The sequence below is a fragment of the Nerophis ophidion genome, linkage group LG03 (assembly GCF_033978795.1).
Source record: "Nerophis ophidion isolate RoL-2023_Sa linkage group LG03, RoL_Noph_v1.0, whole genome shotgun sequence".
Classification (NCBI taxonomy): domain Eukaryota; kingdom Metazoa; phylum Chordata; class Actinopteri; order Syngnathiformes; family Syngnathidae; genus Nerophis; species Nerophis ophidion.
Genome location: NC_084613.1, coordinates 14,726,624 through 14,752,943, shown reverse-complemented (window position 1 = coordinate 14,752,943; position 26,320 = coordinate 14,726,624). Strand labels below are relative to the sequence as shown.

General features: G+C 41.8%; 1 protein-coding gene across 2 annotated transcripts in view; it reads right to left on the bottom strand.

Annotated features, from left to right (window-relative positions):
* Nucleotides 1-1,676: 1,676 nt before the first annotated feature.
* The window catches only part of LOC133549175 (metabotropic glutamate receptor 8-like), a 93,604-nt gene continuing 68,960 nt past the window's right edge, over nucleotides 1,677-26,320 (bottom strand). Inside the window, exons 6-11 of one of the 2 annotated variants that reach the window (XM_061894347.1) lie at nucleotides 24,678-24,815; nucleotides 21,647-21,847; nucleotides 16,933-17,072; nucleotides 13,319-14,257; nucleotides 5,504-5,750; nucleotides 1,677-2,065 (exon numbers count right to left, since the gene is read on the bottom strand). In XM_061894347.1, coding sequence (XP_061750331.1) covers nucleotides 2,016-2,065; nucleotides 5,504-5,750; nucleotides 13,319-14,257; nucleotides 16,933-17,072; nucleotides 21,647-21,847; nucleotides 24,678-24,815 — 1,715 coding nt within the window. In that variant the 3' untranslated portion in view covers nucleotides 1,677-2,015. Of the gene's footprint in view, nucleotides 2,066-5,503; nucleotides 5,751-13,318; nucleotides 14,258-16,063; nucleotides 16,081-16,932; nucleotides 17,073-21,646; nucleotides 21,848-24,677; nucleotides 24,816-26,320 lie in introns of those variants that run through there. The other variant, XM_061894348.1, reaches the window with a different exon arrangement.

Here is a 26,320-nt window from a genome sequence, read left to right as displayed (position 1 = left end):
TACGGCGCGAGAGTCTGTTGAAATAAAAAGTGTTTCTCGCCTTCCTCTCGGTCATTTTTAATAATAATGATCATGCAGCAGCCAGCGTCATCTCACAAGACCCTCCGGTACCGTGAATGTCATTTAAGTGACGTCTTGGTGAAGATTGATGATTACTAATTTTTAGGTCTATTTTTTTTAAAAGCCTGGCTGGAGATCGACAGACACCCCCCCCCGCGGTCGACTGGTAGCTCGCGATCGACGTAATGGGCACCCCTGGGTTAGAGTGTCCGCCCTGAGATTGGTAGGTTGTGAGTTCAAACCCCGGCTGAGTCATACCAAAGACTATAAAAAAATGGGACCCACTGCTTCCCTGCTTGGCAATCAGCATCAAGGGTTGGAATTGGGGGTTAAATCACCATAAATGATTCCCGGGCGCGGCACCGCTGCTGCCCACTGCTTCCCTCACCTCCCAGGGGGTTATCAAGGGTAATGGGTCAAATGCAGAGAATAATTTTGCCATACCTAATGACAATCATTTTTTACTTTAACTTTAACATATGTTGCTCCAAACCTGTATGTATCTTTCAGCATTAATGGTGCCTTCACAGATGTGTAAGTTACCCATGCCTTGGGCACTAATACACCCCCATACCATCACAGATGCTGGCTTTTCAACTTTGAGCCTATAACAATCCGGATGGTTCTTTTTCTCTTTGTTCCGAAGGATACCACGTCCACAGTTTCCAAAAAGAATTTGAAATGCGGACTCGTCAGACAACAGAACACTTTTCCGCTTTGCATCAGTCCATCTTAGATGAGCTCGGGCCCAGCTAAGCCGGCGGTGTTTCTGGGTGTTCTTGATAAATGGCTTTCGCTTTGCATCGTAGTTTTACTTGCACTTACAAATGTAGCGGCAAACTGTAGTTACTGACAGTGTGTTTTCTGAAGTGTTCCTGAACCCATGTGGTGATATCCTTTACACACTGATGTCGCTTTTTTTGATGCGGCAATGCCTCAGGGATTGAAGGTCTGTAATATCATCACTTATGTGCAGTGATTTGTCCAGATTCTCCGAACCTTTTGATGATGTTATGGACCGTAGATGGTAAAATCCCAAAACTCCTTGCAATAGCTTGTTGAGAAATGTTGTTCTTAAACTGTTGGACAATTTGCTCACGCATTTGTTCACAAAGTGGTGACCCTCACCCCATCCTTGTTTGTGAGTGACTGAGCATTTCATGGAAGCTGCTTTTATACCCAATCATGGCACCCGCCTGTTCCTAATTAGCCTGGTCACCTGTGGGATGTTCCAAATAAGTGTTTGATGAGCATTCCTCAACTTTCTCAGTCTTTTTTGCCACTTGTGCCAGCTTTTTGAAACATGTTGCAGGCATCAATTTCCAATGAGCTAATATTTGCAAAAAGTTTTCCAGTTCGAACGTTAAGTATCTTGTCTTTGCAGTCTTTTCAATCGAATATAGGTTGAAAAGGATTTGCAAATTATTGTATTTTGTTTTTATTTATAATTTAGGGTTTGTAAAACCTTTGCCTGGTTTTCTAATGAATATGTAGGGCTACTACGCTACTGTATTTTATTGCTGCTCATTATGGATGTATTTGCCTGGACTGATGGTTCAATTCCATGAAGTCAACCCGAACCTTTCTGGACTTTCTGGACAAGAACGCCTCTTCAATGTTTTCAACCTTTGCTTTATTAGAAATAGACCTTTTGTAAAAATACAAAACAACAAATAAATCCCAGCATGCTTCACTTCAGTCACATGTTCACCACCAGAAGTCCAAAAAACAACGACAGACTCGCCTCGGAGCGGGTCGACAGACGGGCAAAAGTGGGCCAAGAACCTGACAGCACGATTTTCAAAAACGACAACAAAACACGTTTTTCTTCTCTTTCTTCCCGGACTTTCTGCTTGTCACCGTCCGCCTTTTTTTGGGGGTCCTTTCGTGTAAACACTAAAACTCGGAGTTCACTTCCCCCCGGATCACTCCGGAGATGGTCCGCAGGGTCCTGTTTAGATGGCGTGGTTGGTGTAGCTGACGTAGGTGGTTTTGGTGGGAACAGCTGTGCGAGAAAACACAAGCCACATGAAGGAGTCATCACACTCACAAGGCGTGCGTGTGCTAAAACCCACTTGGCGGCACACAAAGTTGATCTGCCCAACTCATTCACCCAGGATTGCGTCTGGAAAATGATCCAAATAGATCACAAATTCCCATTTGTTTGTCTTTATAAATACGCAGAATTTGTGCCGATTCTTACAACACAACACAGTTCCCAAATTTCCTGGAAATTTGGGAACTTCGGAAAAACCGCACATTTTTGAAAATTTTGATACTAGCACAATTGTCCTCAAAGATATGAATGGGTTGGTGTTGGAATTTTTAAAAATTGTTTGAAAAATGTTGATGTCCGCTAACTTTTTCCAACTTAATGCCCAAAAAACGGAAATGCTGATTATCGGTCCTGCTAGACACCGACCTCTATTTAATAATACAACTTTAACATTTGTCAACCAAATAATAAAACAAGGTGACTCTGTAAAAAATCTGGGTATTATCTTCGACCCAACTCTCTCCTTTGAGTCACACATTAAAAGCGTTACTAAAACGGCCTTCTTTCATCTCCGTAATATCGCTAAAATTCGCTCCATTTTGTCCACTAAAGACGCCGAGATCATTATCCATGCGTTTGTTACGTCTCGTCTCGATTACTGTAACGTATTATTTTCGGGTCTCCCCATGTCTAGCATTAAAAGATTACAGTTGGTACAAAATGCGGCTGCTAGACTTTTGACATGAACAAGAAAGTTTGATCACATTACGCCTGTACTGGCTCACCTGCACTGGCTTCCTGTGCACTTAAGATGTGACTTTAAGGTTTTACTACTTACGTATAAAATACTACACGGTTTAGCTCAGTCCTATCTTGCCGATTGTATTGCACCATATGTCCCGGCAAGAAATCTGCGTTCAAAAGACTCCGGCTTATTAGTGATTCCTAGAGCCCAAAAAAAGTCTGCGGGCTATAGAGCGTTTTCCGTTCGGGCTCCAGTACTCTGGAATGCCCTCCCGGTAACAGTTCGAGATGCTACCTCAGTAGAAGCATTTAAGTCTCTCCTTAAAACTCATCTGTATACTCTAGCCTTTAAATAGACCTCCTTTTTAGACCAGTTGATCTGCCGCTTCTTTTCTTTCTCCTATGTCCCCCCCTCCCTTGTGGAGGGGGTCCGGTCCGATGACCATGGATGAAGTACTGGCTGTCCAGAGTCGAGACCCAGGATGGACCGCTCGTCGGGACCCAGGATGGACCGCTCGCCTGTATCGGTTGGGGACATCTCTACGCTGCTGATCCGCCTCCGCTTGAGATGGTCTCCTGTGGACGGGACTCTCGCTGCTGTCTTGGATCCGCTTGAACTGCACTCTCGCGGCTGTGTTGGAGCCACTATGGATTGAACTTTCACAGTATCATGTTAGACCCGCTCGACATCCATTGCTTTCGGTCCCCTAGAGGGGGGGGGGGTTGCCCACATCTGAGGTCCTCTCCAAGGTTTCTCATAGTCAGCATTGTCACTGGCGTCCCACTGGATGTGAATTCTCCCTGCCCACTGGGTGTGAGTTTTCCTTGCCCTTTTGTGGGTTCTTCCGAGGATGTTGTAGTCGTAATGATTTGTGCAGTCCTTTGAGACATTTGTGATTTGGGGCTATATAAATAAACATTGATTGATTGATTGATGTTACAGTTTAAATTGAGAATGGGTTTTTTGGTATTCCTGGAATTCAGGGAAAATTGGAAAGTTGGACAAAATGTGTTGTCACAACTAAGAGGAATGTTTTGAAGGCGGAATGGTCAGAAACGGTTAAAAAATGCGTTCTGAGAAAACATTCCAGCGAGTGCTGAAAAGAGGGCTTTGGAAAACCGTGAATTCTAGGGATTCCTGGAATTTTTTGGTACTTGGAAAATAATAGTTTCATTTTCCAAGGTGGGTGGCGTGAGTGGATGTTGGAACAGTTTGAATCAGATGAGAAATGTGGGATTTACAGTCGAATGTCTATTTCCCATTCGTTCTCAATGGGGAGAAATTCCTGGAAATCACAGGAATTTGGGGAGAAGGAAATGGCGCACAATTTTGAGAATTTCAATAAGTTATTTGAATAGGAATTTTCCTGGAAATTTTGTGAAAACTGGGAATTTAAAAAAAATATTAATAATATGAATGGATTGATGGATGTTGTTGACATATGGCCATCTGCACGACTTTTGTACCTGTTATCAATGATCAATAGTACACCCAATATCACACTTTGTACACACTATTTAGTACTTATTTGGATCGCAGTAGATCAGGTTCTAAATGCATTGAAGTGGTCCCATTATGTTTGTATTTAATATTTATGTTAGTTGGAGGGAAATGAGTGTCTCCATGGTGAAGTACAAATATGGCCGTCTGCACCACTTTTGTACTTGTTATTAATTATAAATAGTACACACAATATCACACTTTGTACACACTATTTAGTACTTATTTGGATCGCAGTAGATCAGGTTCTAAATATATTGAAGTGGTCCCATTATGTTTGTATTTAATATTTATGTTAGTTGGAGGGAAATGAGTGTTTCCATGGTGAAGTACAAATATGGCCGTCTGCACCTCTTTTGTACTTGTTATTAATTATAAATAGTACACACAATATCACACTTTGTACACACTATTTAGTACTTTTTTGGATCGCAGTAAATCCGGTTCTAAATATAAAAAATTTATAAAAGCAGCCCCATTCTATTTGTATTTAGTATTTATGTGTGTTGGAGGAAAATGAGTGTTTCCATGGTGAAGTACAAATATGGCCGTCCACATCACTTTTGTACTTGTTATCAATTATAAATAATACATACAATATCACACTTTGTACACACTATTTAGGACTTATTTGGATCGCAATAGATCAGGTTCTAAATGTATCAAAGTGGTCTCATCCTTTTTGTATTTAATATTTATGTTTGTTGGAGGGAAATGAGTGTCTCCATGGTGAAGTACAAATATGGCCGTCCACATCACTTTTGTACTTGTTATCAATTATAAATAATACATACAATATCACACTTTGTACACACTATTTAGGACTTATTTGGATCGCAATAGATCAGGTTCTAAATGTATCAAAGTGGTCTCATCCTTTTTGTATTTAATATTTATGTTTGTTGGAGGGAAATGAGTGTCTCCATGGTGAAGTACAAATATTGCCGTCTGCACCACATTTGTACTTTTTGAGTTTGTTTTAGATGTAAGTAGTCTATACGTGTTGGACAAAAGACGTCTTTTTCCCTCTAAGCTTCTTAAGCGGCGTTGCTAAAACGGCGAGGGAGCAGGAAGTAGGCGGCGGCGGCGTGATGCTATTCAGACACCAAACTGCTGCTGGCAGATAACGAGCGGACGCATCGCTGACGAGTAAACAAACCTTTTTCTGTGCCACTTCCTGTCTAAGCCCCGCCCACACTCACCGGCAGCCTCCACGCCCTGGCACAGCTCGGTCTGGGCCTCGCCGTTGGGCCGCTGGGCCGCCAGCTGCGACAGCTTGCTGCTCAAGGCGGCGGCCGTGACCACGGCCTTGAAGCTGTGCTTGCGTTTGGGAACGTTCTGCTCCGGGTGGCGGATGATGACGTAGACCTTGGGCACGTAAAGCATCCCCAGTGACACGGAGGCGCTGAGGCTGAGAGACACCGTCAGCGTGGCCGTCTGGATGTACGTCTGAGGAGGAGCGGGACATTTTTAGAACTTTAACACATGATTAATTACATTTATACACACGTGAATGATTCGACTTCTATCATAACGATAGACATCAATAATTATGTTTTCATTAAATAATTATATTTTCATCCCATCTATATACATGAATAATTATATTTTAATTATAATCATGTACATGAATAATTATCATTTTAATCACAACTGTGCACTTTAATAATTGTATTTTCATCACAACTGTAAACATGAATACTTATATTTTTATCATAATTATACAAATGAATAATTATATTTTTATTACAACTATACACATTAATATTTATATTTGTATTACAACTACACAAATGAATAATTATATTTTTATTACAACTATACACATGAATAAATATATATTTGATCACAACTATGCACATGATTATTTTTTTATCATAATTGTGCACATTAATTATATTGTTATCGTAACTATGCACATTGTTGATATACATATGATATACATATTTATATACTGTTTACCTTATATGTTACATTTTTATATTGTTACATTTTTTATATTATACAATGTATTTATAGTACGTTACATTACATTGTTAATAATATATATATTTATAATTATTTACGACTTGGTTTATATATTGTCATTTATATCACATACACGTATATATAAATAAATAAATGGGTTGTACTTGTATAGCGCTTTTCTACCTTCAAGGTACTCAAAGCGCTTTGACACTACTTCCACATTTACCCATTCACACACACATTCACACACTGATGGAGGGAGCTGCCATGCAAGGCACCAACCAGCACCTATCAGGAGCAAGGGTGAAGTGTCTTGCTCAGGACACAACGGACGTGACGAGGTTGGTACTAGGTGGGATTTGAACCAGGGCCCCTCGGGTTGCGCACGGCCACTCTACCACTGCGCCACCCAGTGTAAATGCCAGAGAGTAACCATTTCGGAAACTTTCTTCGGATTAGTCGCAGGATTCTGACGTGACGCTCGATGGATGAGCACTTGATTTTCCTGGGAGAGCAACAGCTGGTTTCAATGTGGCGAAGGATTACGGGGGGCTCCTTCATTCCTGGACTGATAGTCGGATAGGTTTGTCCACGGGTGTCTTGACGCCATGTCTCACGGGTGTCGACGGCAGCTGTACGGACGACACAAGCTCAGCTGATATCCGGTAAGTGGCGACTTTTTAACCACAGTTTTCTCACCGAAACCTGCTTCACGCCATGTCCAGTCCAACTTCACTTGCATCTCGGGAAAACAACCACCCCATAGTCCACGTCCTGACAATTTCCTTTGCAGTATATTTGTGTGGAGAGGCGGAGCCAACGGGCCGACGGCGGGGCAGGGCAGCGGCGGTAAGGAGGCGGTGGAGCAGAGAGGCGGGGCTTGCTGGGAGCAACGCCTCCACAATCTGAATCAGGTGCGTGGCACGCACACCTGCACACAATTAACTCATCTCCTCCTGCCGTATAAAAGGGGAGGAGGAGAGATCGAGGAAGGAGTTGGAAAGCCAAGTGTGTTCTTATTTGAGTTAAACGGATCCAGGAGTCTCCTTTAGTCCTGCAGATTTATCACAGTGCAGATCGTCTGTCTCTATTAGAACACCTCTGCTCAGACAAGACCTCCAGCAGCAATCAAACCATTCACGTCTGGCTTGTGCCAATTTTCCTTTGCGTCGAAGAAACAATCCACGTCCAAGTCCAAGTCTTATTGGTGAGATCAATGTTTAAAGTCAATAGTGTTCCTTCTTTGGCCAACTTGGTCAACACTGATCAAAATAAACAGAGTCCTTCCTCTGAAGTAAAGCAGTGATCTTCAGAAAACTGGTTAAAAATATGTCAGTGCGTCTTTGAAAAGCATCAGTATCTTCATGCCTCGTCCTGCTCTCAGACATCTTTAACAGGTGTCTCTCATGACTTCCCACAAGGATACTTTGTGCTTGATGGCGTCTTTCATCAGCTTTTATGAGGATTCGAACCCACGCGTGGTCACCTCGTTAGGAGGAGGATGCAGGAAGTGGATCAGCTCCGAATCCTCCGTGGCTCACCTTCGGCAGCGTCTTCTCCCCGTCATCCATTGTTGACACTCCATCATAGTGAGAGGCCTTGTTGCCTAGCAACCACGGCCCTGCAATGAAACGGGGAGGCCCCACCCCCTTTTCGCCCCTCTTCGATGAACAATGTGAAAGGTCACTTTTCCGTAGACATGAGCGAAGTTTGTGTCCTCCTGCAGCTGCGGACTCTCTTACCTCCTCCCACCGGAGACACTGGCGGTCACCACACCCGTGGCTACACCCCTCCGACTTTCAGGTACAATATAATCTCACTAAAACACTGTAAGCGCCAACGAGTCCAAGTGATTAGCCTTTGCTGGGTACCGTCGAGCGGCTGGTAGAGATGACATATAAAACACATACGCACACACACACATTTTAAATATATATATATATATATATATATATAATGTTCCACTGTTTCTATTGTACTATATATTTATATAATGGTGTATCTATATATTTTTAAACTGTTTATTTAATACTATACATATAAACTGGTATATTTACATATCATTAATTTATATCCATCCATCCATCCATCCATCCATCCATCCATCCATCCATCCATCCATCATCTTCCGCTTATCCGAGGTCGGGTTGCGGGGGTAGCAGCCCAAGCAGGGAAGCCCAGACTTCCCTCTCCCCAGACACTTGGTCTAGCTCTTCCCGGGGGATCCCGAAGCGTTCCCAGGCCAGCCGGGATTATATAGATTTATATCTATAGCTATATATTTAAAATCAACTAAGTTGCTTTCATACATATTTGTGTATATATACAAATACAAAACCCAAAACCAGTGAAGTTGGCACATTGTGTAAATGGTAAATAAAAACGGAATACAATGATTTGCAAACCCTTTTCAACTTATATTCAATTGAATAGACTTCAAAGACAAGATATTTAATGTTCACTGAGAAATAAAACATTTTTTTGCAAATAATCATTAGCTTAGAATTTAATGGCAGCAACACATTGCAAAAAAGTTGTCACATGGGCATTTTTACCACTGTGTTTCATGGCCTTTCCTTTTAACAACACTCAGTAAACGTTTGGGAACTGAGGAAACTAATTGTTGAAGCTTTGAAAGTGGAATTCTTTCCCATTCTTGCTTGATGTACAGCTTAAGTTGTTCAACAGTCTCTGTTGTGGTATTTTAGTCTTCATATTGCACCACACATTTTCAATGGGAGACAGGTCTGGAATACAGGCAAGCCAGTCTAGTACCTGCACTCTTTTACTATAAAGCCATGCTATTGTAAGTGGCTTGGCATTGTCTTGCTGAAATAAGCAGCGGCGTCCATGATAACGTTGCTTGGATGACAACATATGTTGCTCCAAAACCTGTATGGACCATTCAGCATTAATGGTGCCTTCACAGATGGGTAAGTTGCCCATGTCTTGGGCACTAATACACCCCCATACCATCACAGATGCTGGCTTTTCAACTTTGCACCTCGAACAGTCCAGATGGTTCTTTTCCTCTTTGATCCGGAGGCCACGACGTCCACAGTTTCCAAAAACAATTTAAAATGTGGACTCGTCAGACCACAAAACACTTTTTCACTTTGCATCAGTCCATCTTGGATGAGCTCGGGCCCAGTGGGGTGTTGTTGATAAATGGCTTTCGCTTTGCATAGTAAAGTTTTAACTTGCATTTACAGATGTAGCGACTAACTGTAGTTGCTGACAGTGGTTTTCTGAAGTGGTCCTGAGCCCATGTGGTGATATCCTTTACACACTGATGTTGCTTTTTGATGCAGTACCACCTGAAGGGATTGAAGGTGCGAAATATCATCGCTTACGTGCAGTGATTTCTCCAAATTATCTGAACCTTTAGATATTACGGACTGTAGATGGTGAAATCCCTAAATTTCTTGCAATAGCTGATTGAGAAATGTTATTCTTAAACTGTTGGACATTTTGCTCACGCATTTATTCACAAAGTGGTGACCCTCGCCCCATCCTTGTTTGTGAATGACTGAGCATTTCACGGAAGCTGCTTTTATACCCGATCATGGCACCCACCCGTTTCCAATTAGCCTGTTCACCTGTGGGATGTTCCTAATAAGTGTTTGATGAGCATTCCTCATCTTTCTCACTCCTTTTTGCCGCTTGTGCCAGCTGTTGAGAGGCGGAGCCGACGGCGGGGCAGGGTGGGCTGCAGCCCTGCCCAAGATGGCGGCAAGGAGGCGGAGAATGCGGCGGAGCAAAGAGGCAGGGCGTGGTGGGAATCTAACTCAGGTGCGTGGCTCACACACCGGGACACAATTAACCCATCTCCTCATGATGTATAAAAGGGTAAAAGAAGGAGAGATCGAAAAAGGAGAAGGAGAGCCGGCAACAGCGACTAAAGAGCACGAACAACAGGGGGCAAGACACGAGAGACGGAGACGCGGCCGACTGAAGAGCGGACCTGAGAGCGAGACACTGAGGAGCAAGCAGTGGGAGCGACGACAGCGCAAAAGACAACTGCCTTATTGAAAAATAAGAGTCAAACCTGCTAAAAGCGATGTCCTTCCTGGGTGGTCAGTGGAACCCAAGCGGCGACAGGGAAAGTCGTCCACACTAGCTTTTTTGAAACATGTTGCAGGGTTCCAATTCCAAATGAGCTAATATTTGCAAAAAAATAACCAGTGTGAACATGAAATATCTTGTCTTTGCAGTCTATTCAATTGAATATAAGTTGAAAAGGATTTGCAAATCATTGTATTCTGTTTTTATTTACCATTTACACAACGTGCCAACTTCACTGGTTTTGAGTTTTGTATGATGCTAATCAGCAGAAAAAAAATGTAATCATCACACCAAGCTTTCCAGTTAGGACGTGTGGTGGCGTCAAGAGTGTGGAGGGGACCACAGGAGAGGAGCTAGAGAGCACCAATCCTGGGTTAGAATCACAGCTACTCGCGTTGGGGAGCACTTGAAGAACTGACGTCCAGGGAACACGACGAGTGCTTCTGACGCCGTCAAACATCTGGAGGGGATCAGCTGGGACGTCGAGGACTGATAAGCAGGAGCTCAAGTGGCTGAGTGTGCGCGTGTTTGATTCCCGCGGGGAGTCTCTCTGGATGGAGACCACACAGTAGGGACGCGCCTCGTCTGACGTGCTAATAAGTTCTTCACACTCCTTATTTGTCGTCATCTAACTCTGCACTAGCGCGTCAGACTCCACATTCCCCTCTCTAGGTGTCAACGCGGACATTTTAGCATTCCGTAAAACCAAACAACACGTGTTGTTAGCATTCATGCAACAAAACAACGTGTTAGCGTTAATAAAACTAAACAACAAGAAAGCCCTGCGATGAGATAGCGACTTGTCCAGGGTGTACCCCGCCTTCCGCCCGACTAGCTGAGATCGGCGCCAGCGCCCCCCGCTACCCCAAAAGGGAATAAGCGGTAGAAAATGGATGGAAAATGGAAACAAGAAAACGTCTTAGCATTCATACAAAAAACAAGAACACGTGAGCATTTGTAAACTTATACAAGAAGAAACATGTTAGCATTCATTAAACTAAACAAAGAAACAAGTTAGCATTCATTAAACTAAACAAAGAAACAAGTTAACATTCATGCAACAAAACACCAAGAAAAAGACGTTAGCATCGATGCAACAAAGCAACAATGAACATGCTAGCATTGATGCAAAAAAAAGAAGAAAATATGTTAGCATTGATGCAACAAAACATGTTGCAATTGATGTAACAAAACATGTTAGCATTGATGCAACAAAACAACATGTTAGCATTGATGTAACAAAACCAACAAAACATGTTAACATCCATGTAAAAAGAAAAGAAGAAAGCATGTTAGAGTTCATGGAACAAAAACAACAAAACACGTTCGTACTGATGCAACAAAACAAAAAGAAATCATGCAACAAAAAAGAAAATATGTCAGCATAGATGCAACAAAACAACATGTTAGCATTGATCCAACAAAACAACATGTTAGAAGTGATGCAACAAAACAACATGTTAGCATTGATGACACAAAACATGTTAGTATTGATGCAACAAAACAACATGTTAGCAATGATGGAACAAAACCAACAAAACATGTTAACATCCATGCAAAAAAAGAAAACATGTTAGCAAGTAATGGAACAAAAACAAAACATGTTAGCATTGATGCAGCGAAACAACATGTTAGCATTGATGGAACAAAACCAACAAAACATGTTAACATCCATGCAAAAAAATAAGAAAAAAAAGAAAGCATGTTAGCAAGTAATGGAACAAAAACAGGATTGATGCAACAAAACAACATGTTAGCATTGATGCAACAAAACAACATGTTAGAAGTGATGCAACAAAACAACATGTTAGCATTGATGCAACAAAACATGTTAGCATTGATGCAACAAAAGAACATGTTAGCATTGATGGAACAAAACCAACAAAACATGTAAACATCCATGCAAAAACAATTAGAAAAAACGAAAGCATGTTAGCAATTAATGGAACAATTCATGTTAGCATTAATGCAACAAAACAACATGTTAGCATTGATGTAACAAAACCAAAAAAAAAAGTAAACATCCATAAAAAAAGAAAAAGAAAAAGGAAAGCATGTTAGCAATTAATGGACCAAAAACAAAACATGTTAACATTGATGTAACAAAACAACATGTTAGCATTGATGTAACAAAACCAACAAAACATGTTAACATCCATGCAATCAAAAGAAAAAAAGAAATAATATTAGCAATTAATGGAACAAAAAACCATGTTAGCATTGATGGAACAAAACAACAATGAACATGTTAGTGTTGATGCAAAAAAAAAAGAAGAAAATATGTTAGCATTGATGCAACAAAACAACATGTTAGCATTGATGTAACAAAACATGTTAAAATCCATGCAAAAAAAAGGAAAAAAGAAAGAATATTAGCAATTAATGGAACAAAAAAAACATGTTAGCATTGATGCAACAAAACAACATGTTAGCATTGATTCAACAAAACAACAATGAACATGTTAGTGTTGATGCAAAAAAAAGAAGAAAATATGTTAGCATTGATGCAACAAAACAACATGTTAGCATTGATGTAACAAAACATGTTAAAATCCATGCAAAAAAAAAGAAAAAACGAAAGAATATTAGCAATTAATGGAACAAAAAAAACATGTTAGCATTGATGCAACAAAACAACATGTTAGCATTGATGCAACAAAACAACAATGAACATGTTAGTGTTGATGCAAAAAAATGAAGAAAATATGTTAGCATTGATGTAACAAAACATGTTAACATCCATGCAAAAAAGAAAAAAGAAAAAAAGAAAGCATGTTCGCAATTAATGGAACAAAAACAACAAAACACGTTAGCATAGCAAGTTTTTCCTTGCCCTGATGTGGGATCTGAGCCGAGGATGTCCTTGTGGCTTGTGCAGCCCTTTGAGACACTCGTGATTTAGGGCTATATAAATAAACTTTGATCGATTGATGTCCATGTTGACGTGAAATGTCAAAGTGGACGCGGACGTGAAGGCGACTCACCCGCTCGGCCGACTGCGAGGTCCCGAAGAAGATGGGGATGAAGGCGAGCCAGATGATGCAGGTGGTGTACATGGTGAAGCCGATGGGTTTGGCCTCGTTGAAGGTCTCGGGCACGGCGCGCGTCTTGATGGCGTACACGGTGCACGTGACCATCAGCAGGATGCTGTAGCCCAGCGAGCAGATGAGCGAGAGGTCGGAAATGTCGCACTTGAGGACGCCGCGGGCCCGGCGGGGGTCCTGGCCGCGCTGCTCGCCGTAGTCCACCAAGGTGTGCGGCGGGTCGGCGGCGAACCACGCCACCACGCCCAGCAGCTGCACGGAGATGAGCGAGAAGGTGATGGCCAGCTGCGAGGCGGGCGAGATGAAGCGTGGGGCCGCCACCGCCGTTTTGCCCCGCTGGAAGATGCGGTGGATGCGGTTGGTCTTGGTGAGCAGCGCCGCGTAGCTGAAGCACATGCCCAAGCCCAGGAAGACGCGGCGGAAGGAGCAGACCGCCACGCCGGGCGCGGCGATCATGGGGAAGGTGATGACGTAACACAGGAAGATGCCCGTCAGCAGCACGTAGCTCATTTCGCGGCCCGACGCCCGCACGATGGGCGTGTCGTTGTGGCGCAGGAAGGTGGCCACCACCAAGGCGGTGGCCAGGATGCCCAGGACCGAGATGAAGACCGGGATCAGCGCCCAGGGCGAGTGCCACTCCAGCTTGATGATGGGGATGGGCTGGCAGCCCGTGCGGTTCTCGTCCGGTCTCATCTCGTACGGACACAGCTGGCAGGCGAACTCGCCCGACAGGAAGTGGTAGCCCTCGCAGCGCTCGCAGTGCCAGCAGCACGCCACGCCCTTCACCACCTTCTTCCTCTCGCCCGCCCGGCACGGCAGGCTGCACACCGAGGCCGGCGGGGCGGCGGCGGCGCCCTCGTGCCACTGCAGCGCCTCCATCTGCCGGGAAATGGACAGGAAGTCACGTAAGGGGGACAGACAGGAAGTTACCTCGAGAAAATAGTTAATAAACAGGAAGTTACAAAGGAAGGAAATAAACAGGAAATCATATGACGACAATAAACAGGAATTTACATGAAGATATTAGACAGGAAGTTGCATTAAGTCAATAAACAGGAAGTCACGCAAAGAAAATGAGCAAGAAGTTAGAGGAAGAAAATATACAGGAAGTTTCAGAAGGGAAATAAACAGGAAGTTACAGGGAGACAAACAGGAAATGATGGGGAAAAACGGACAGGAAGTTACAGAAAGGAAATAAACAGGAAGTTAATAAACAGGAAGTTACATGAAGAACAGACAGGAAGTTATGTGAAGAAAATAAACAGGAGGCTAACAAACAGGAAGTTACAAGAAGAACAGGCAGGAAGTTATGTGAAGAAAATAAAGAGGAAGTTAATAAACAGGAAGTTACTTAGGAAGCTACGTGAAGAACAGACAGGAAGTTATGTGACAAACAAAACAGGAAGCTAATAAAGAGGAAGTTAATAAACAGGAAGCTATGTGAAGAACAGACAGGAAGTTATGTGAAGAAAATAAACAGGAAGTTAATAAACAGGAAGCTATGTGAAGAACAGACAGGAAGTTATGTGAAAAAAAAACAGGAAGTTAATAAACAGGAAGCTAAGTGAAGAACAGAAATGAAGTTATGTGAAGCAATAAACAGGAAGCTAACAGGATGTCACATGAAGAAAATAAACAAAGTTTTGTGAAGAAAAAAAACATGAAGTTAATCAACAGGAAGTTGTGTGAAGAACAGACAGGAAGTTACATGAAGAAAATAAACAGGAAGAAAATAAACAGGAAGTTATGTGAAGAAAATAAACAGGAAGTTACATGAAGAACAGACGGGGAGTTACATGAAAGAAAGGAAGTTATGTGAAAAAAACAAAACAGGAAGCTAATAGAAAGGAAGTTATGTGAAGAACAGACAGGAAGTTATGTAGAGAAAATAAACAGGAAACTAACAGGATGTCACGTGAAAAAAATAAACAGGAAATTAATAAACAGGAAGTTACGTGAAGAACAGACAGGAAGATATGTGAAGAAAAAAAAACAGAAGTTACATGAAGAACAGACAGGAACTTATGTGAAGAAAATAAACAGGAAGTTAATAAACAGGAAGTTAACAAACAGGAAGTTACGTGAAGAACAGACAGGAAGATATGTGAAGAAAAAAAAAACAGAAGTTACATGAAGAACAGACAGGAACTTATGTGAAGAAAATAAACAGGAAGTTAATAAACAAGAAGTTAACAAACAGGAAGTTACGTGAAGAACAGCCAGGAAGTTATGTGAAAAAATAAACAGGAAGCTAATCAACAGGAAGTTACGTGAAGAACAGACAGGAAGTTATGTGAAGAATATAAACAGGAAGTTAATCAACAGGAAGTTGCGTGAAGAACAGATGGGAAGTTATGTGAAGAAAATAAACAGGAAGCTAATAGACTGGAAGTTACGTAAAGAACAGACAGGAAGTTATGTGACGAAAATAAACGGGAAGTTAATAAACTGGAAGTTAACAAACAGGAAGCTATGTGAAGAACAGACAGGAAGTTATGTGACAAAAAAAGCAGGAAGCTAATAAACAGGAAGTTAATAAACAGGAAGATATGTGAAAAACAGACAGGAAGTTATGTGAAGAAAATAAACAGGAAGTTAATAAAGAGGAAGTTGCGTGAAGAACAGACAGCACAAAAAAAATACACAGGAAGTTAATTGACAGGAAGTTAATAAACAGGAAGTTACCTGAAGAAAAGACAGGACTTCATGTGAAGACAATAAACAGGAAATTAATAAACAGGAAGTTACGTAAAGAACAGACAGGAAGTTATGTGAAGAAAAGAAACAGGAAGCTATCAGGATGTCACGTGAGGAAAATAAACAGGAAGTTTTTTGAAGAAAAAAAAACTGGAAATTAATAGACAGGAAGTTACGTGAAGAACGGACAGGAAGTTATGTGAAGAAAATAAACAGGACGTTAATCAGCAGGAAGTTGCGTGAAGAACAGAAATTAAGTTATGTGAAGAAAATAAACTAACAGGATGTCACGTGAAGAAAATAAACAGGAAATTTTGTGAAAAAAATAAACAGGAAGTTGCGTGACAGCAGAAAAAAAATACACAGGAAGTTAATAAACAGGAAGTTAATAAACAGGAAGTTACCTGAAGAAAAGACAGGACTTTATGTGAAGACAATAAACAGAAAGTTAATAAACAGGACGTCACGTGAAGAAAATAAACAGAAAGTTACATGAAGTGAATAAGCAGGAAGTTATGTGAAGAGAACAAACAGGAAGTTACATTAAGGACAAGAGGGAAAGTTAAGTGTCCACTAATGTGACATTTTTAAATAAACTGTAAAACAACAGGAAGCTAATAAACAGGAAGTGGTGTAAGAAAATGGACAGGAAGTTATGTAACCTACGCCAACAGCAAAGTTTACATTTAACAGGGCTTCTCTTCCTTTTACACTTTAGAGAGTAAAATAAGACTTCAAATGTTTTGCAGCGCTGTTGCCAACATGTCTCACCTGCGCTCGATGTGCAGGTGAGACACCTATCTAATCATTCTCAACACACCAGTTCCTGTTTTGTAGCAGTGGGAGGCGGAGCTTACATTGAGATACAGCTGATTGGTCCAGTGACCGATGAGCTTGTACTCTGCACCGGAGCGATTGTTGATCTGGTACTGGAAGATGTCGTATCGGCCGGGGGCGTCGCCGTTCTCGTTAAAGGTAACCGTGGTGCCGGCGCTTCCTGCCAGGGGACATCAGAGGCGGAGACTTCTGATCACATGACAACATCAAACACCTGCAAACTAACCGACGACAAAATCTATGTAAAAAAGCTGTGAAAAATATGTGTAAATGCTGAAAAACCTAGTGTGTGACAATCATTGGTACTTTAACTTTAACTTAAAAACTATGTAGGAATACTGTAAAAAAAAAAAAAAAAAAATCTGTAAAAATACTACAACAAATACTGTAAAAATGTACTGAAAAAATATACAGTAAAAAATCTTTTAAAATTTTTTTACAAATTGTAAAAATACTGTAAAAAAAACACAGTAGAAATACTGTATAAATTATTTTAAAAAATACTTTAAAAATACTGTAAAAGAAACCTGTAAAAAATATACTATAAAAAATGATGTTTTAAAAATTTTTTATTAAAAAAACAATGTGAAGTGAAGTATATTTATATAGCACTTTTTCTCTAGTGACTCAAAGCGCTTTACATAGTGAAACCAATATCTAATTTTTACATTTAAACCAGTGTGGGTGGCACTGGGAGCAGGTGGGTAAAGTGTCTTGCCCAAGGACACAACGGCAGTGACTAGGATGGCGAAAGCGGGGATCGAACCTGCAACCCTCAAGTTGCTGGCATGGCCGCTCTACCAACCGAGCTATACTGCCCCAATGCAAAAATATACTGTAAACAAAAGTAAAACATTTTTACAAATTGTACAAATACTGTAAAAAATACACTGTAGAAATACTGTATAAATCATTTTTTTAAATACTTTGAAAATACTGTAAAAGAAACCTGTTAATAAAACCTGTAAAAATATACTGTAAAAATTATGTTTAAAAAAAAGAATTAAAAAGACAATGCAAAAATATACTGTAAAAATACTATAAAAATAATGTAAAAACTGTAAAAAATGAACTGTAAAAATATACTGTAAAAAAAGGTAAACATTGTTTTACAAATTGTACAAATACTGTAAAAATACACTGTAGGAATACTGTATAAATTATTTTAAAAAATACTTTAAAAATACTGTAAAAGAAACCTGTAAAAAACCTGTAAAAATATACTGTAAAAAATTATGTTTGAAAAAAAGAATAAAAAAAACAATGCAAAATATACTGTAAAAATATTTTTAAAAATACTGTAAAAACTGTACAAATATACTGTAATAAAGTAAACATTTATTTTACAAATTGTAAAAATACTGTAAAAAAATACACTGTAGAAATACTGTATACATTTTTTTCAATACTTTAAAAACACTGTAAAAGAAACCCGTAAAAAAAAAACTGTAAAAATATACTGTGAAAAATTATGTTTAAAAAAAAAAGAATAAAAAAAAAACATGCAAAAATATACCGTAAAAATACTATTTAAAATACTGTAAAAACTGCCAAAATGAACTGTAAAAATATACTGTAAAAAAAGTTAACTTTTTTTTACAAATTGTAAGAATACTGTAAAAAAATATACTGTAGAAATACTGTAAAGGAAACCTATAAAAAAACTCTGGAAAAATATATTGTAAAAAATGATGTAAAACAAATAAATTAAAAATACTCTAAAATGCTGCAAAAATATATTGTAAAAAAACAATAAAATACTGTAAACATATACTGTAAATGTTTTTAAATACTGTAAAAACATACTGTGAAAATACTGTAAAAATTATATCAAACACTGTAAAATACTATAAAAACAACTGTAAAATATACAGTACAAATAATGTAAAACCACCTGTAAAATATACTGTAACATACTGTAAAAATATACTGTAAATTTTTTAAATACTGTAAAAATATACTGTGAAAATACTGTAAATATTACACAAAAATACTGTTAAAAAAACCACTGTGATATATACGGTAAAAATAATGTTTAAAAAAAACCTATAAACTATACTGTAAGATACTGTAAAAATATACCGTGAAAATACTGTAAATATTACATGAAGAATACTGTGAAAAACAACTGTAAAACATACTGTAAAAATAATGTAAAAAAAAATGTATACTGTTTAATATTGTAAAAAGAATGAACAAAGTCACAGCTTCTGGCATCCCTGTTGGCGTTACCATGACGACGCTCAGCCTCAGCATCCCAGCCTGTCTTTGATATTTTGCAGCATAACAAGCTTTGCTTCCTGCTTTGTTCAGCACTTTGCTATTTCTAGTCCCGTCTCACGTGCTCCCCCCCACCCCCCGTCCCCCTCACTGTGCACTGTGCCCCCCTGCGCACTCACACTCACACACACACACACACACACACACACACACACACACACACACACAAACACACACACACACACACACACACACACCAGAGATGTGATGTGAAAGGCGTCCTGTCCCCGCAGGTGTCTTGTTAGCAGTAAGACAAAGACGCCCAGTCAGCGTTCTGCCCACTACAACCTTGTGCCATGGGACGGCCTCAGCGGCGAGCGCGCTAACAGTAGCACTAAATGTTCCCCACGCCGCTCTGGAAATGAGCACACGGTTGAATTAGCGACGACACCCCCACCCACCACCCCACCCTCCCGCCTGGCTCCTCTGTAGGCCACGTTTGTTCCAAAGCATTGTGGGTAAACGCCGCCTTAACTGGAGCGAACAACAAGAGACGCTTTGATTTGTGTCGACGTTTGATGGATGTCACGTCTCCAGCGAGCGCGCCTTGCCTCACGTGCGCTAATGTGTGCGTCACGTGCACTAATGTGTGCGTGCATGCTTGGACGGGCATCCGTCAGGCGTGGGATGCGGCGATGGGGGGACACCGACGTGGGATACAAGGATGGAACACACAGATGTGGGATTCTAGGATGGGGACACACAGATGTGGGATACGAGGATGGGAACACACTGATGTGGGATAGAAGGATGGGGACACACCGATGTGGGATACAAGGATAGGGCAAGGATGGGGACACACTGATGTGGGATACAATGATGGAGACACACTGATGTGGGATACAAGGATGGGGACATGCCAATGTGGGGTACAAGGATGGGGACACAGTGATGTGGGATACAAGGATGAGGACACAGTGATGTGGGATGCAGAGATGGGGACACAGTGATGTGGGATGAGGCGATGGGGACACACTGCTGTGGTATACAAGGATGGGGACACACTGATGTGGGATACAAGGATGGGGACACACTAATGTGGGATACAAGGATGGGGTCACACTGATGTGGGATACAAGGATAGGGACACATTGATGTAGGAAACAACGATGGGGAACCACTGATGTGGGAAAAACAAGGATAGGGACACATTGATGTGGCATGCAGGAATGGGGACAAACTGATGTGGGATACAAGGATGGGGTCACACTGATGTGGGATACAAGGATAGGGACACATTGATGTAGGAAACAACGATGGGGAACCACTGATGTGGGAAAAACAAGGATAGGGACACATTGATGTGGCATGCAGGAATGGGGACAAACTGATGTGGGATACAAGGATGGGTACATACGGATGTGGGATGGAGAGATGGGGACACACCAATGTGGGATACAAGGATGGGGAAACATTGATTTGGGACACAGGGATGGGGACACACTGATGTGGGATACAAGGATGGGGACAAACTAATTAGGGATGCACGGATGGGGTCACACTGATGTGGGATACAAGGATGGGGACACACTGTTGTGGGATACAAGGATGGGGACACACTAATGTGAGATACAAGGATGGGGTCACACTGATCTGGGATACAAGGATGAGGACACTGATGTGGAATACAAGGATAGGGACACATTGATGTGGGAAATAAGGATGGGTACACACTGATATGCGATACAAGAATGGGGACACATTTATGTGAGATACAGGGATGAGGACACATCGATGTGGGATACAAAGATGGGGACACACAGATGTGGGATACAAGGATGAAGACACCCTGATGTGGGGTACAAGGATGGGGAAACACTGATGTGGAATACAGGGATGGGGAACACCAATGATGTGGGATACAAGGATGGGGACACACTAATGTGGGATACAAGGATGTGGACACACTGATGTGGGGTACAAGGATGGGGAAACACTGATGTGGAGTACAGGGATGGGGAAACACCAATGATGTGGGATACAAGGATGGGTTCACACTGATGTGGGACACAAGGATGGGGACACACTGATGTGGGATACAAGGATGGGGACACATTGATGTGGGATGCAGAGATGGGGACACACTCATGTGGGATGCAAGGATGGGGTCACATTGATATGGGATACAAGGATGGGGACAAACTGATGTGGGATACAAGAATGGGTCATACTGATGTGGGATACAAGGATGGCAACACATTGATGTGGGATGCAGGAATGGGGACACACTGATGTGGGGTACAAGGATAGTGACACATTGATGTGGGAAATAAAGATGGAACACACTGATGTGGGATACAAGAATGGGGACACACTGATGTGGGATACAAGAATGGGGACACACTGATGTGGGATACAAGAATGGGGACACACTGATGTGGGATACAGGGATGGGGACACATTGATGTGGAAAATAAGGATGGGACACACTGATGTGGGATAGAAGGACCTTACCGTTGAAGTTGACGTGTCGGATGGCGGCCAGCAGCTCCTTGCCGTCCATGTTGGTCATGCGGTCGCAGACGCCCATGTGACCCGCGCACAGCTGACGCTGCACGTCATGCAGGGCGTGTGCCATGGCGAAGACGGCGTCCATCACGAACTGCACCTTGCCTTCCTGCTCGTACGAGGACTCCCGGCCCACCTTCTCCAGACCTGCGGCACACGTCACATGACACCACCGCCTACATATTGCGGTGTTGGGCCGTTTTGCTTTCTGCCGTTTTGTGTTGCGGTGTATTGCTTGGTGGGGTTTTGCGTAGCGGCATTTTGCATTGTGGCGTTTGGCATCACAACGTTTGGCGTTGCAGTGTTTGGCTGTTTTGTGTGTCGGCATTATGGTGCCACACAACACGCTGTAACGCCAAACACCACAATGCAAAACGGCACAATGCTAAACATCGCAACGCTAAACGCCGCATCGCTTTACGGTGAATCGCTTTTCGGTGTTTTGGTGTTTCGCGTTGCAGCGTTTTGTATTGCGGCGCTTCGCGTTGCAGAGTTTATCGTGAAGCCAAATTGTGTTGCAGCGTTTAGCTTTGCGCCCTTTGACATTATTTCGTTTTGCATTGTGGCGTTACATTTTCTGTTGCAGAGTTTTGCATTCCGCCGCTTTGTATTGCGGCGTTTCACGTTGCAGAGTTTAGCGTGAAGCCATATTGCGTTGCAGCGTTTTGCGTTGTGGCGTTACGTTTGCTGTTGGGCCGTTTTGCGTTCTGCCGTTTTGTATTGCGGCGCTTGGCGTTGCAGAGTTTAGCGCTAAGCCATATCATGTTGCAGCGTTTCGCGTTGTGGCGTTTAGCATTGCGCCATTTAGCGTTGTGGAGTTTAGCGTTAAGCCTTATAGTGTTGCGGATTTTTGCTTTGCTGCGTTTTGCGTTGCGGCATTTAGTGTTTTGCGCTACGTTGTTTTGCGTTGCGGCATTTTGCGTTGCGACATTTTGCGTTGCGGCATTTTGCGTTGCGGCCTTTTGCCTTGCGCCGTTTTGCGTTGCGCCGTTTTGCGTTGCGCCGTTTTGCGTTGCGCCGTTTTGAGTTGCGCCGTTTTGAGTTGCGCCTGTTACCTTGCGCAAAACGTTTTGCCTTGCGCGTTTTGCGTTGCGGCGTTTTGCTTTGCGGTGTTTTGCTTTGTGGCGTTTTGCGTTGCAGCGTTTTACGTTACATAGTTTTGCGTAGCGGCGTTTTGCATTGCGGCGTTTTGCATTGCGGTGTTTTGCCTTGCGGCATTTTGCGTCGCGGCCTTTTGCGTTGTGGCCTTTTGCCTTGCGCCGTTTTGCGTTGCGCCGTTTTGAATTGCGCCTTTTGCCTTGCGCAAAACGTTTTGCCTTGCACCTTTTGCATTGCGGCGTTTTGCTTTGTGGCGTTTTGCGTTGCGGCGTTTTACGTTACATAGTTTTGCGTTGCGGTGTTTTGCATTGCGGCGTTTTGCGTTGCGGTGTTTTGCCTTGCGGCATTTTGCGTTGTGGCCTTTTGCGTTGTGGCCTTTTGCGTTGCGGCGTTTTGAGTTGCGGCATTTTGCGTTGCGGCGTTTTGCTTTGCGGCGTTTTGAGTTGCGCGTTTTGCTTTGCGCCGTTTTGCTTTGCGGCGTTTTGCTTTGCGGCGTTTTGCATTGCGGCGTTTAACGTTACGTAGTTTTGCGTTGCGGCGTTTTGTGTCACGGTGTTTTGTGTTTTGCGTTGCGGCGTTTTGCGTTGCGGCGTTTTGCGTTGCGGCGTTTTGCGTTGCAGAGTTTAGCGTTAAGCCATATCATGTTGCAGCGTTTCGCGTTGTGGCGTTTAGCATTGCGCCATTTAGCGTTGCAGAGTTTAGCGTTAAGCCTTATAGTGTTGTGGATTTTTGCTTTGCTGCGTTTTGCGTTGCGGCGTTTTGCGTCACAGAGTTTAGTGTTTTGCGCTAAGTTGTTTTGCGTTGCGGCGTTTTGCGTTGTGGCATTTTGCGTTGCGGCATTTTGCATTGCGGCATTTTGCATTGTGGCGTTTTGCGTTGCGGCATTTTGCCTTGCGCCGTTTTGCGTTGCGCCGTTTTGAGTTGCGCCTTTTGCCTTGCGCAAAACGTTTTGCTTTGCGGCGTTTTGCGTTGCGGCGTTTTGCTTTGCGGCGTTTTGCTTTGTGGCGTTTTGCGTTGCGGCGTTTTACGTTACATAGTTTTGCGTTGCGGCGTTTTGCGTTGCGGCGTTTTGCATTGCGGCGTTTTGCGTTGCGGTGTTTTGCCTTGCGGCATTTTGCGTTGCGGCCTTTTGCGTTGCGGCCTTTTGTGTTGCGGCGTTTTGCGTTGTGGCGTTTTGCGTTGCGGTGTTTTGCTTTGCGCCGTTTTGAGTTGCACGTTTTGCTTTGCAGCGTTTTGCTTTGCAGCGTTTTGCTTTGCGGCGTTTTGCGTTGCGGCGTTTAACCTTACATAGTTTTGCGTTGCGGCGTTTTGTGTCACGGTGTTTTGTGTTTTGCTTCGCGGCGTTTTGCGTTGCGGCGTTTTGCGTTGTGCCGTTTTGCATTGCGCCGTTCTGCGTTTTGGTGTTTTGCATTACATCGCTTCGTGTTGCGGCGTTTCGCGTTGCTGCGTTTTGAGTTGCGTGTTTTGCTTTGCGGCGTCTAGCGTAGTGGCGTTTGCATTACAGTGTTTAGTGTTACACTGTATCGCGTTGCAGCGTTTCGTTGTTTCGTGTTGCGCCGCTTAACGTTGCGTTGTTTTGCGTTGGGACGTTTAGCGTTGCGGCATTTGGCTTTGCAGGGTTTTGCATTGTGCCGTTTGGTGTGATACGTTATTGCATAACTAAGTATGGCATTGTGCTATTTCTCTTCACGTCGTTGTGTGTTACATGTTGCTTTGGGACATTTATTTGTCATCGGGACTGCGTTGCTCGATGTTAGGATGTTAGCATGAAGCTAACTAGCAATTAGCCAGCACTTTCGTTCGTATGGAAGCAAAGAACTTGATTGGTCGATTTTGGATAAAATCCAAATCTCCTGCTTGTTTAGCCTACAAAGGACACCTGTGCACTTCTTCACGCCGCCGCTCTTCTTGCCGTGCGTCCCCAACTTGCAGGCAAAGTTCTCCTCCCAGAACTCGGCGAACCAAACGTTCCTGCGGTTGTTGGCCAGCGAGCGGCTCTTGAAGTAGCGATCAAAGGCTGCAGGGGGAAAAAGGTTAAAATATTTCAGGTGCAAGACAACATTGTGTAAATCAACATTGTGTTACACAAAATTGTGTAAAACAATATTGTGTAACACATCATTGTGTAACACAACACTGTGTAAAACAATATTGTGTAACACATCATTGTGTAAATCAACATTGTGTAACACAACACTGTGTAAAACAATATTGTGTAACACATCATTGTGTAAATCAACATTATGTAACACAACATTGTGTAACATAACTTTGTGTAAAACAACATTGTGTAACACAGCAGTGTGTAACACAAGAGTGTGTAAAACACTAGTGTGTAAAACAACATTGTGTGAAACAACATTGTGTAAAAACATTGTGTAACACAACATTGTGTAAAACAACATTGTGTGACACAACATTGTGTGAAACAACATTGAGTAAAAAACATTGTGTAACAACATTGTTTAACACAACATTGTGCAACACAACATTGTGTAAAACAACATCGTGTAACACAACATTGTGTATAACAACATTCTGTAACATAACATTGTGTGAAACAACATTGTGTGAAACAAAATTGTGTAAAACAACATTCTGTACTACAACATTGTGCAACACAACATTGTGTGAAACAGCCTTGTGTGAAACAACATTGTGTGAAACAGCATTGTGTAAAACAACATTGTGTGACACAACACTGTGTAAAACAGCATTGTGTGAAACAACATTGTGTAAAACAACATTGTGTAATACAACATTGTGTAAAACAGCATTGTGTGAAACAACATTGTGTGAAAAACCATTGTGTAAAACAACGTTGTGTAAAAAACATTGTGTAAAACAACATTGTGTAACACAACATTGTGTAAAACAACACTGTGCAACACAACATTGTGTGAAACAACATTGTGTAACACAACGTTGTGTGAAAAATATTGTGTAAAACAACATTGTGTAAAAAACATTGTGTAAAACAACATTGTGTAACACTACATTGTGTAAAACAACATTGTGTGGAACAGCATTGTGTAAAACAACATTGTGTAACACAACATTGTGTAAAACAACATTGTGCAACACAACATTGTGTGAAAAACCATTGTGTAAAACAATGTTGTGTAAAAAACATTGTGTAACACAACATTGTGTAAAACAACATTGTGTAACACAACATTGTGTAAAACAACATTGTGCAACACAACATTGTGTGAAACAACATTGTGTAACACAACGTTGTGTAAAAACATTGTGTAAAACAACATTGTGTAAAACAACATTGTGTGGAACAACATTGTGTAAAACAACATTGTGTAAAAAACATTGTGTAACACAACGTTGTGTAAAAAACATTGTGTAAAACAACATTGTGTAAAACAACATTGTGTAACACAACATTGTGTGAAACAACATTGTGTAACACAACATTGTGTAACAACATTGTGCAAAACAACATTGTGTAGAACAACATTGTGTAGAACAACATTTTATGGAACACCATTGCGTAAAACAACATTGTGT